Here is a 12,194-nt window from a genome sequence, read left to right on the forward strand (position 1 = left end):
TCTATAAAGATCAAATCAGTCATTGCAGAAGTACAGTCGAAGTTTAACTACACTGTAAATTATCGCAAAACCTGGTTAGCAAAGCAGAATGTAGTAGAGTCAATCTTCGTATGAAACTTTGCCCATATGGTTTGAGGCCATGTGTCACAAAGAGCCATCGGCGGTCGTTTGCTTTGAAACAATGCCTGCATACCAGGGTGATGATTTGGTTCCTGACATTTGTGTCTTACATCGAGTCTTCTGGAGTTATTACCCTTGTATCAGAGCATTCAGACATTGCAAGCCAATAGTGCAGGTAGATGTAACTCATTTGTATGGAAAATATAAAGGTTGTTTCTTGGTTACAGTTTCTCAGGACGGCAACAACAATATTGTGCCCATTGCATTTGTGATAGTGGAGGAAGAGACATCTGCGGCGCGACAATTTTTTCTCAGTAACTTGCGACAACATGTGGTGACGCGTGACGGTGTGGGCCTTATCTCCGATCGACATGAGTCCATCAACTCAGCTATTGCTTGGAGTAACGGAGCCTGGTCTCCTCTTAGGACTTTCCACATGTTTTGTATCAGGCATATAGAGTCAAACTTCTTGAGAAAGTTCAAGGCTCCGTACTTACAGAAGCTTATCGTCAACATAGGTAAATTTGAATACAACAAATTGTTATTGTCTCAGATTATGTTATAATGCCTGATTTTATGATGAAGCTTTTTGTGTATCATAGGATATTCGAGAATGGTTCGCAAGTACGAGATACGTTATCAGCAATTGCGCGAACACGGTGAGGCGTACAGTAACTGGCTAGACCTTAACCCACGTGAACAATATACTTTGGCATTTGATGGTGGTTACCAATGGGTCATATGACAACCAATATAGTGGAGTACATCAATTCAGTTTTGAAAGGAGTGCGCAATCTCCCAGTCACTGCACTTGTTAAGGCAACGTTTTACAGGTTTAATGAGTTGTTCACAGGAAAAAGAGCAGATGCTGAGGCTCGTATTAATGCTGGACATGTGTTCTCTGAGCTTGTGACTTCTAAATTGCATGCGAATTAGCGGGCATTGGAAAACATCCAGGTTAGTTGCTTTGATAGACAGAATGAGGTATTTGAGGTACGTGAGATGCCTAGTGGAGTGGAGTATACAGTTGACCTACGTCGAAGAGTATGTAACTGTGGCGAATTCCAAGTGGATTGCATTCCGTGTCGACATATATTTGCTTGTTGTGCAAATCAGCAGCTTGATTGGCAGGTGTACGTTCATGACGTATACAAGATGGACCAAATTCGAAGAATTTACAGAGTTAGGTTTAGGCCACTAGAAAATTCGACAACGTAACCTGTTTATACTGGACTTCGATTCGTAGGCAATTCGTTTCTCAGACGTGTTGCCAAAGGTCGGCCAAAGATGACCCGCTTCTTAAATGAGATGGACATTCGGATGTTGCGTGCACTAAGGCGCTGTAAACAATGTGGGGTCGAGGGCCACAGCCGTAGCAGATATCATCAACGTGGTGGTACAAGTGCAGGTCCAACCACATGAACTTGTTATATGAATTTATGATGCTGTTGCATGACTATTTGAACCTATTATATGAACTTGTTATATGAATTTATGATATTGTAGCATGATTATTTAAACCTATTATATGAACTTGTTGTATGAACTTGTTATATGAATTTATGATGTTATAGCATGACTATTTTAACAATCATACATAATCTATTCTATTAACTAAACTCATTGTTCCTAACATAATCAACTGCCTAAACTAGGTTAAATTAATAAACTAAACCTAAACTAACGATCACCAGAAAAAATAATAATAATAATAATAATAATAATAATAATAATAATAATAATATACCTCAGTCAGGTAAATAATCTATGTTACTTAGTTCACTAATCATACTTAAACAACTTCAACACTTTAACTAACTTACAACATACACTAATTAAATATTCAAAGAACATGTTTATAATAACAAGTAACTTAACTTAAGTATTACTATTTACATTAAAATAAATAATTTGGTAAAAAAATTTACATAATTAAGATTATCAAGATAATTAACTCTAGACAATTAATATCTTTTACCCTTCGTCACTTTGACATTATTTATTTTTGTTTTCTCTCCTTACACTTCTTAATTTCGGCTGAAACTTCAATGGAAGAAAAGAAAAAAAGAATGTGGGGTTTAAAAGGGATTGAAGGTTGGAGGGTGAGAAATAAAAAGAAGTGGGATATTTGAAATGGATGGCTGGAGTTTTACTGCATTGAAAAGGAGATCATTGGCTGGTATTTACATGTGCGACACGTGGCATTGTTACGCAAATTGAACGATCCGATTTATTTACTCTCCAAGCCAGTAATCGGACCGTCCGATTACTCTCCCATAAATCGGACCGTCCGATTTCATCTACGCAGCCCCCACACTAAGGTAGAACACGCCAGACCCCAATAACTAGAGTATACACTATATCTAGCATCATATTAAAATTAAAAAAGTGTCATACAAAACCCAATAAATTTACCGTAAAAAAAATTAAAAAAAAAACTTAACATAAGTATCAATAAAATAAAAAATTTTAAATTTAAATTCTCTAAATTTTAAACTTTTATTTTAGAGAATAAAATAAAATCTCTCATTATTAAATATATTTTTTATATATATTTTTAATTTTACCTATAAGTAAATAATAATAAATTATTCTTTATCTTCTAAAATTAACTTTTTCTAGAGAATCCAAATCCAAAAATTGTGTATTAACGAAAAAATTACTCTTCACATTTAAGTATTTAAATAGTCAATAAAAAGAATAAACTTGGTTAAATCCATCTCAGCTAATAACAGAGTGCGAGACTGAGAGAGCGAAGAGCGAAGGGCGTTGCTCTCTTTCGTTTCGAGTTTTCAACGATGGATCGCGCTCAGCTTCTGCTTCTGGGATTGCCACTCTTCCTCTTCTGTTCCGACCTCTTATCCCTATTCATTTCTTCTCCGCCGTCGCCGCCACTCTCTTCGAAGCCCTCTCACCACCACCACCACCACCACCGACCAGCGATTGACCCTGCAACCGTAGAGTCCTCATCCGAGGTATCTATTATTTCAATTCTGTCAATTCAACTCAATTCTCTTCATTGCTTCTAATATACAATGATTTCAGAAACCGGAGACTACTATTGTTGGAGGTGTTGGACTTGGCAACACCGTCACCATCAATTACTGCTCCTCTTGCTCCTATAGGTCTATAAACTCTCCCTTATTGTTCTTGTCTCAATTTTTCTACATTTTCATTTTTTTGGTTTTCTAATTTTCATTTTCTTACTGTTGCTTCCATCGCTATTATTATTTATTAGTTCCTATCTGTCTAATTTAGTTAGCTAGCAATTAGGAATGCTTTCTGACTAATTATCTCAAGCATCTTCCCTTTGTGTTTTTATTTTTTATTTATTTTCTTTGTTTCATTTCGGGTTTATGTATCAGTATGAAGATGTTATCGATATAAAACATTGCTGAGAGCCCGTTCATCTAAATAGTGATCTCTGGAGAATTAGGTTGTCATTGGAAAATTTTTCTTATTTGTTCGAGACAATGAAGCACGGACACTTTACTGAGTTGCTGTGTCTACGTGTGGGACACATTTCGGATAAGACACTCATCGACACTCATCCGACACACGTGTCTGCTGTGTCCAAACCGTGTCTCAATAAAAAATATTCATCACGTGTCAGCGTGTCCGGTCTTATTCTTAATATGTATTCTTAAAATAATTTTAGATATGGTATATATTATTATTTAATAAAACAAAAAATATTTTAAATACTTGATATAATTAAAATAAGACATTAAAAATAATTTAAAAAATTAATTTATATTTTAATATCAATAAAATATTAAAATATTATTACGGTTTATCTAAAAATACTTTATATTTTATATATATCATTGTCCCCGTGTCGTGTCGTGTCGTGTCGTGTCCCGTGTCCGTGTCAGTGTCTGTGCATCATAGGTTCGAGATGAATTTCTAGTTTGTAGGTTCTTGAATTTATCAACATATTAGAGCAGGTAGAAGGAACAAAACTTTAGTTGGTATATTCTGTAATTCTAGTAAAATTTTGTATTTTGCTAGAGAGTGGCAAACAACAACAACAACAACAACAACAAAGCCTTGTCCCACTAAGTGGGGTCGGCTACATGAATCAAGCGACGCCATTGTGCTCTGTCATGTATCATGTCTATAGAGAGACCGTTTACATGTAGATCTCGTTTGACCACCTCATGGATGGTCTTCTTAGGTCTTCCTCTGCCTTTCGCCCTTTGTCCATATTCCATCTCATCCACCCTCCTGACTGGATGTTCTATCGGTCTTCTTCTCACATGTCCAAACCACCTGAGACGCGATTCAACCATCTTTTCCACAATGGGTGCTACTCCAACTTTCTCCCTTATATCTTCATTCCTTATTTTATCCAATCGCGTATGACCACTCATCCATCTCAACATCTTCATCTCAGTGGCAAAGGTGCCAAAAGTGGAGAAAATTTGAAGAGAATTAATGTATTGGAAACTTAGAGATTTTAATTTTCTATACAAGATTTTCCACTTTTGGCTCCTTAGAGCACTCGTTGTAAAACACTACAAAATTTTAAGGAAAATGACCGGACCTTAGACTCTCTTGAGTCTTTTTTTTCTACCATATTTAGAGAATTCCATCGTAAATATTTCACAATAGGATAGTAATGTTGATATCCCTCAAAACTCAAAAGCCTAAAACCAAGCTAACTGAACTTCATTACACTTCAAGCTCCAAATCTTCAATCTTTTCTGGCCATCTATTACACATTTCACACTTGCTTGATTTTGAATCTCTTAAATTGAAGTCCAATTCCTTTTTGATTATTTGTGGTGACATACTATTGAGGAGGTGTGCATAAAAATAGCTCACCAACAGGAGTTACTAGATATCATTCCTTTTTATGCCTTTAAGTTTTCACCCTTAGTATTTAGTTCATTACTTTTGTTTGTAGACATGGTTGTGCTTAGAATAGGGTAATTGGTATGAATGGGACATTGTGTTTTTGTGCAGGGGAAAAGCAGTAGCTATGAAGAATATGTTGGAGATTGCTTTTCCTGGTACTGAGTTTATTCTTGCAAATTATCCCCCACCTCTCCCAAAGCGTCTGCTAAGCAAGGTAGTCCCAGTTGTTCAAATTGGTGTCATAGGGATCGTAGTAGCAGGAGAACAGATTTTTCCAATGTTGGGTTTTGTTGCACCCCCTCCTTGGTATTATAACTTGCGTGCAAATAAGTTTGGAACTGTTGCAAGTACCTGGCTTCTTGGGAACGCCCTGCAGTCATTTTTACACAGCTCCGGGGCATTTGAAGTTTACTTCAATGGTGAACTGGTTGGTGCCTTACTTCTTTTTATGATCTATTTTCCCCGTAACTTCTATTATGTATTTCTTCACTATAGGAAGTTCTGATCATTCACTGTGGCAAATGCAACTCTCCTCATGACTTTTAACTGTTTTAGCACACGTCAGTCATATTCGATTGGCTAATACTATGACTAGCTCTAATATTTATTATATTATTTATTATGATTTTCACTGTTAGGAGAGTCCCCATTGGGAAACTTATAGCTACTAACTTATATCTTGCTAGCCCTATCAATATTTTTGTACTAAAATTTGCAACTTATCATTCTTTATTCATGGAAACTCCGTGTCTTCTGTTGAATGTATTTGGATTGTATAACTTTATGTATGACAATGTAAAACTAGGTTATGATTTTCTGGAGAGTTAGCAGATTTAGAGTTGGGGCCATCGGGGAGTATGTTCCATCAATAACTCTTATAAAAAAAAAAACATTTCTGTCAGTTATGCCACAATAATTGTGATTCAGCGAAATGCTTATAGCAACCTTCGTAGTTTGCAGTATCTATTTTATGATTGTTCGCATTTTTCTCTCTAGTAATTGGGGGAGAGGTTTCCCACCTTGTGTTGAACTTTCAACTTATCAGGCATTTCGTTTTGCAACATAATATTTTCTTTATTAGGATTCTTGTGTTCCATCATTTTCAACTTTGTAATTTGTGATTATTGATGTTGGGTACTGGGGTATATCTTAGGGTTATGAACTATTCTTCTAAGTTTTGTTTCATTGGTATTTCTTGATATCAATGATTGGGTTATTCAAGTTGCTTCCTCTAATTCTTATAGGGTTTACTTGTATAACCCCTAACAAATGGGACAGTGGTAAATTAATTATGAAAACAAGGATGTATTCTCATCAATTAGAAAAGTTCTTCTTGGTCAAACTTTGCCTCCCTATGTATCCTTTTGGATGGTAACATGTATCACCTTCAATGCTTTTTAATTCTTTATAACCTGTTCTAAATCTTTGTTTCTTTTGAAGGTGTTCTCCAAACTGAAAGAAGGAAGGTTTCCCGGAGAAATAGAGTTGAAAAATCTGATTACCAAAAAGATGGCTAATTCTAGACTTGCAAATGGTGTGCCAGAATTGTGGCCATAGCTCATCTACATTTTGTTAAAAATTAGAATACAGAGCACAAATGATGGAACTGGACCTGCCTCTGCTTTGTAAAGTAGAGGTTGGTGTATAGATACCATAGGAATATTATGTTACAATGTCTTTAGTTGTTTAAAAACTAGAATGTGAACTCTATACTGAAATGACCAAGTAATGCTGAGAAGAGTCCAGGAATTTAAGCTTCTTATTGGTGCGCAACTTGCACATCCATTCTAAAATTGAGACATTCTGAGAGCTTGTAATATTTTCAGCTACTGTGAATAGTTATTAGGTAATTCAAGCAAACATTAATCTATGTTGAAAAAAATAAGTAGATTAATTCAGGTTTTATCAAATTCATTAAATGTCATAACATTTGAGATGCTAAACACTTATCCAAGTGCAACTGTAGTGGGAGGGACACAAGAATAACTAGTGAAACATTTTCACCGGAAATAATCTAATTATCTATTGACAGATAGTATTACTGTGATCAACTGATCATATATTTGGTACCGTTTATAAACATGAAACGTTGAATTATTTATAGAATTGAATCATGACGTGTGCACTATTTGCTTAGACTCTTAAATAGCCACATTTCTATGAATTAGTACAGTTCCTTCCTATCCACAAGACTGAATGGCTTTCCCGCTTTCCTAGTACATCCTCCAAAACTTTCCATGGTTTTTGAGATATCTCCACCAAACTCAAATTCACCTTATTGCTTTAAAAATAACCTGCAAAGCAGTCAATAGAGAAAATTACCATAATAAGGTCCTGCTAACATTACAAGTGTATCTGAAGAGGGTGAGGCTCAACTACCAATCATGCTGGAAGTACCTTACCTTAAAAATCTCTATATTCTGCTTATATCACGACCAAACACAAATGTTGTAGCCCAGTTGATAGCTACATAGAATCTGTTCCTCCAACTGACAACGCGTGTCAGATATGCAGAACGCCAAACAAACCAACTGAGAAACCCTGCAAGAGATAACCCTTTTGCTTCCTGTAGAAAATACACAATTGAAAAGCACTACATTTAAGTTTCTAGAGCACAAGAAAAAGGAACAACAGTGATTAAAATAAATAAATAAATAAGAAAAAGGAAAAAAAAAGAACACCTTGCTCTGTCTAAGGTCCACAAGAGCCTTGTAACTGCCAATGGTAGCCATGCTTCCAAGGTGCTTGTAAACAAATGGATCCCCGAAATCCATGTCTTTGATGCTATTTGCGCGGCTTCCATTGGCTCTACCTATTTTGTTTAATAAGGCTGCTAAATATTTACCTTGCCTTTCTGCTACCTAAGGAAATTAGGTGAGAATGCATCAAATTGCCAAGGAATTTTAGGAAGAGAACAAATAAAGGAATAGCACAACAGAAATAAATGGAAGATATGAAATGTGCAAGACACTATTGAGCCAAATATCACTTACTTGGGCTAAAGCTGGAAGTACAGGTCTTCCAGTACTTTCTACAAATCCACTGCAGTCACCTATTGCAAACACATCTTGCACTGAAGGAACGCGGAGCCACTCATCAATGCCAATCCTGGGAAGAGAAAAGATTTTCAGAATTTCCTTTAGGGTATGTTTCCAAGTTAGTTTTGGAGAGGAAGAGATGATAGGGAAGGTTTTGAGAACAAAGAGACTTCAATCCCCTTCCTTCCCATCCAAAATCAAAGCTCATAACACATTCTCTTCGGATAATACTATAATCAAAGGTTATAGCTAAGAGAGAGACTTTAAAGGAAAATGTAGAAGAGATTTAGACATAGATGGTTTGAACACTGATAGGGCACTTAAGTGTCATTTGATCTTTTAGTCGACTACATCTAGTAAGATAAGGCTTAGTTCTTGTATAATTTTGAAAAGTAATTTTTCTTTGACAAACTTGTCCTACTTTCTGATATGACGGGTCAAGGTACTAAATATATATAATGCAACAATGCGGCGTAACCACTAACAAGAACAAACCTTCCACCAGGGGATTTAGGGAGATCCAAAGAGCGAACAATAGGTGATGGACCAACACCAGTAGACCATACAAGCAACCCATATGGAACCTCAGTACCATCATTAAGGATAATCTTCTTCTCTTGAACATCTTTTACAATGCCACGAACAAGACGAACCCCTGACTGAGAGAAACTTTTATATTAGGAGACAATAAAACTAATACTGAAAAATTTGATATCTAGCCTGTCAAATGCCAATCAATTTTCAGCATATTGATTCATACTTATCTAATGGTCCATCTGTTATGTGAAAAATTCCAAATGCTCTGCTAGAAGCAAATTATAAAGGCCATTTGGTAGTCTACCACAGATTTTTTGTTTTTGTTTTTTTCCCCCCTCTTAGAAAGAAATGGAATATCAGAGTTTTGAATATAAACAAGAACATTTTCAAACAATAAAGAGGAGCTCACCTTTGTCAGCTGCTTGGTAGCATAGCGCCTAAGTCGGTCATCAAAGGAAGACAATATCTCATTTGCCTTTAAAAGCATAAATAACTTGGTTAACATCAACAATTACCTCCAAATACATAGAACAGTGATATCACATATCTAATGCTATAAGCATACCTCAATTAAAGTAACATGGATATAATCCTTCACGTGGGTATATCTCTGTCGGACATCTCTCATGATGAAATCACTGAGTTCACCACTGAATTCAACTCCAGTCGGACCACCTCCCACAACCACACAATGCAAAAGCCTTTGTTTTTCCTCTTTTCCAATCCCTGCATCCAAATCAAGTGCAATTACTTGTGATGTATACAAACCTTTTTTTTTTTGTTTTTGTCAAATGTCAAATGACTTCGTCTTAAGGCTAGTATTGTAAGATTATGGTAAACCTGGAACATCTGACAACATTAAGTTCAGGAGCAACTTGCGACGGATTTCCTGTGCATGGTAAACTTCACGAAGAAAAATTGCATGCTCATAGACTCCATGAATTCCAAAAGTAGTGGGTTGTGCTCCTAATGCAATTACTAGCTTGTCATATGAAATTGTAAACTTCCAAGGGTCTAATGTTTCCTCTCCTTCAGTTACAGTCTCGCAATGCACCTTCAGAACCACAAATTAGATTCTATCAATGTAGGCCTTACTGTTAGAACCAGTGTTTCAACCTAAGAAGCACGGACACACCAAATTACTGCCGTGTCCACGTGTCGGACACGCGGTGGACACGGACACGCGGTGGACACGTGTCCGACACACCTGAGCACGTGTCGCAAAAAAAAAAAATTTTTTTTACTCGGACACGCCATGACACGGCACTGGACACACGAGGACACGGCACTGGACACTGTAGAAAATGAAGAAAATGAAGTTACTTTTTAGATGATCACTGTAGTTAGCTTTTTTTGGATATATCATTAGAATTGATGCCCCATATTTTTTTGGAAAGGATATGGAAATAGGAAGTAGTGAAGTTCAAAAGATAGTTAAAGAATACTCCATGTGTTTTTTTTTTTTTTGAGGGGTTAGGAAGTGATTATAAGTTCAATTGTAAATTTTGACTTCATATTATATATATGATATATATTATGACTTTTGATTTTTTTTCTTAAAATTTAATATATATATGCCGTGTCCGTGTCCGTGTCCGGTAAAATTTTAATTTTGGTGTGTCTCCGTGTCCGTGTCCGTGTCGTGTCCCGTGTCCGTGTCCGTGTCTGTGCTTCTTAGGTTTCAACTAACCTAACATCATACCCTTTTGTTTGAGGAGAAGGGGAAGTAACGGTGAGAAAATAGTATTGGAAATTCAACTAAGAAAGTAACTATTACAATTCAAATTCTTCGGGAACTTATCATTGATCTAATGAGATCTTCCAAACATCCTCCTTTTCTTGTATTCCTCACCATGTATCCATATGAATCTTGAGAATAGATCCTCTCAAACTTAAATTTGCTAAATTGACTGAGAAGGTGGCTCTGGCATACTGACTTCTATGCACACCCCCAAGATCGAACTTATGAACACAAGAATTTCTTTTTCTTTTATTGTAATGAAAATCAGGATCTAGCAAGCAGAGGTAGGGGGTATTTACTGAGCTCCACAGTCTACACATATCAAATTTATCTCTCTCTGAACTGAGCTAGTTCAAAGCCATCAAGACTCACCAACTACCCATAAACGTTAGAGAACCTCCCTATGTAGAGTTCCCTACCAACTAGGATTGAATGTCTTTAGAGGAATTTGAACCCACATCAATGGAAATAACAAATTAAGTTTCGAAACTTAATATTGACACAGGAATTACTTTGTAAGCATGATCGACTAACGAAGTTGCAATATCCACATAGATAACTACCCAATTACCCATCATAATAATAGTTATCCACTATGATTTGTCAGTTTCCTACAATTTAGTGGTCGTGTAAGTGAAAAAAATTTAATCGAATACACAATCATGAACATATTGAACTGAACCAGTTTTGTTTCCCTCACTTGCAATTTTATCGGATAAAAATTGGCGTCTCGTTTAACCAGTTGGTTAAGGTTACCATTATAGTGATATTTAAACTTTCAATAAAATAAAGGCATAGAAATTATTTATTCTTCCAAGTACGAATACAAACTTTGTATTTATAAATGATTAACCAGCTCAAAATCCTAAAAGTTACTAATCTCATATCTCATATATACAATATAATCATGAACAATTAACATGGAATTGCACATACCACATGGTGATCAGTATCAATGGAAGTACAATTGGCAAGGAAGAAGTAAGAACCGGGCTCTCTGGAAATGGCGGGCTGGATCCTAGCAATGGGTTCAGCAACAGATCTGAATTCAAGCGTTCCAACGCACGTTGACGCCAATAGAGGCGTGAACACCATGTGATTCCTCGGGGACACGCAAACAATGTCATAGATGTTAGGGTCAAGGCCCTTCATCAGCCTGCTACCGGCCCAACCAGTGCCCAGAACCACCACACGGGCCTTCTCGTGGGCCTTGGTGGGGCGCAGGCCCACATGAGGGGCAAGGTAGTCGGTGTGGGTGTTAGTAGCGGTGGCAGTGGCGAAGTGAGAGAGGAAGGTGGAGAGAGGTGCATGGAAACGGTTAGTTACTGTTGTGTTAAGTGTGTGGGGTTTTGACGAATATGAATATTGGGAAATTCTGGAGAGGTTGCGGAATACGGACATGGTTTGTGATTTTGTTAGAAGGGAGGGAGGGAGAGGAGAGAATTAAAGAAGAATGAGAAAGAAGAGCGAAGAAATTCCAGAAAAGTGGGGGGTTTCAGACTTTGACTTCTGTTTTGTGAGATGAGAGAGAGAGCGCGGTTGGCGGGTTGTTTTGTTTGACGCTCGAGAAAGGATGCTTACATTGATACACAGCATCGTCGCAAGGCATCCATTATTATTTGTGAAACAAAAATTTTGGTTAAATAATTAAATTTTGGAAAATACTAGTGGAGAATAATTTTGTTGAACAATGTGAACAACTACCAATTAAATAAAAATATACTACATTTCTAAATTAAATCTCTAAATTTTAATATTAAAATAATCATCCGTACACTAATAAAATAAATATCCGATATATCTATTGTTTACATTGTTTAATATTTTCATTATTTACCTATACTTTTTCTTAAATTTTATATTAATCTTTCAAATTTTCTTTTAATAAAATTACTCTT

The 12,194-nt window shown here is 36.3% G+C and overlaps 2 protein-coding genes across 2 annotated transcripts; one reads left to right on the plus strand and one right to left on the minus strand.

Moving 5' to 3' along the window:
• The first annotated feature begins 2,824 nt into the window (after positions 1-2,824).
• LOC112702809 (selT-like protein) lies at positions 2,825-6,773 on the plus strand. Its single transcript, XM_025753989.3, has 4 exons — positions 2,825-3,095; positions 3,166-3,245; positions 5,089-5,407; positions 6,421-6,773. The coding sequence occupies exons 1-4, from the start codon at positions 2,919-2,921 to the stop codon at positions 6,535-6,537; spliced, it is 693 nt and encodes a 230-aa protein (XP_025609774.1). The 5' UTR covers positions 2,825-2,918; the 3' UTR covers positions 6,538-6,773.
• A 75-nt stretch (positions 6,774-6,848) lies between these two features.
• LOC112702808 (internal alternative NAD(P)H-ubiquinone oxidoreductase A2, mitochondrial) lies at positions 6,849-11,932 on the minus strand. The gene is made up of 9 exons (XM_025753988.3): positions 11,233-11,932; positions 9,396-9,609; positions 9,121-9,281; positions 8,965-9,030; positions 8,514-8,677; positions 7,974-8,088; positions 7,662-7,841; positions 7,383-7,546; positions 6,849-7,274 (listed from the first exon to the last, which is right to left on the minus strand). Exons 1-8 carry the CDS (start codon positions 11,695-11,697, stop codon positions 7,394-7,396), a joined length of 1,518 nt encoding a protein of 505 aa, XP_025609773.1. The 5' UTR covers positions 11,698-11,932; the 3' UTR covers positions 6,849-7,274; positions 7,383-7,393.
• Positions 11,933-12,194: the final 262 nt, after the last annotated feature.

This window comes from Arachis hypogaea, chromosome 7, assembly GCF_003086295.3.
Source record: "Arachis hypogaea cultivar Tifrunner chromosome 7, arahy.Tifrunner.gnm2.J5K5, whole genome shotgun sequence".
Taxonomy (NCBI): domain Eukaryota; kingdom Viridiplantae; phylum Streptophyta; class Magnoliopsida; order Fabales; family Fabaceae; genus Arachis; species Arachis hypogaea.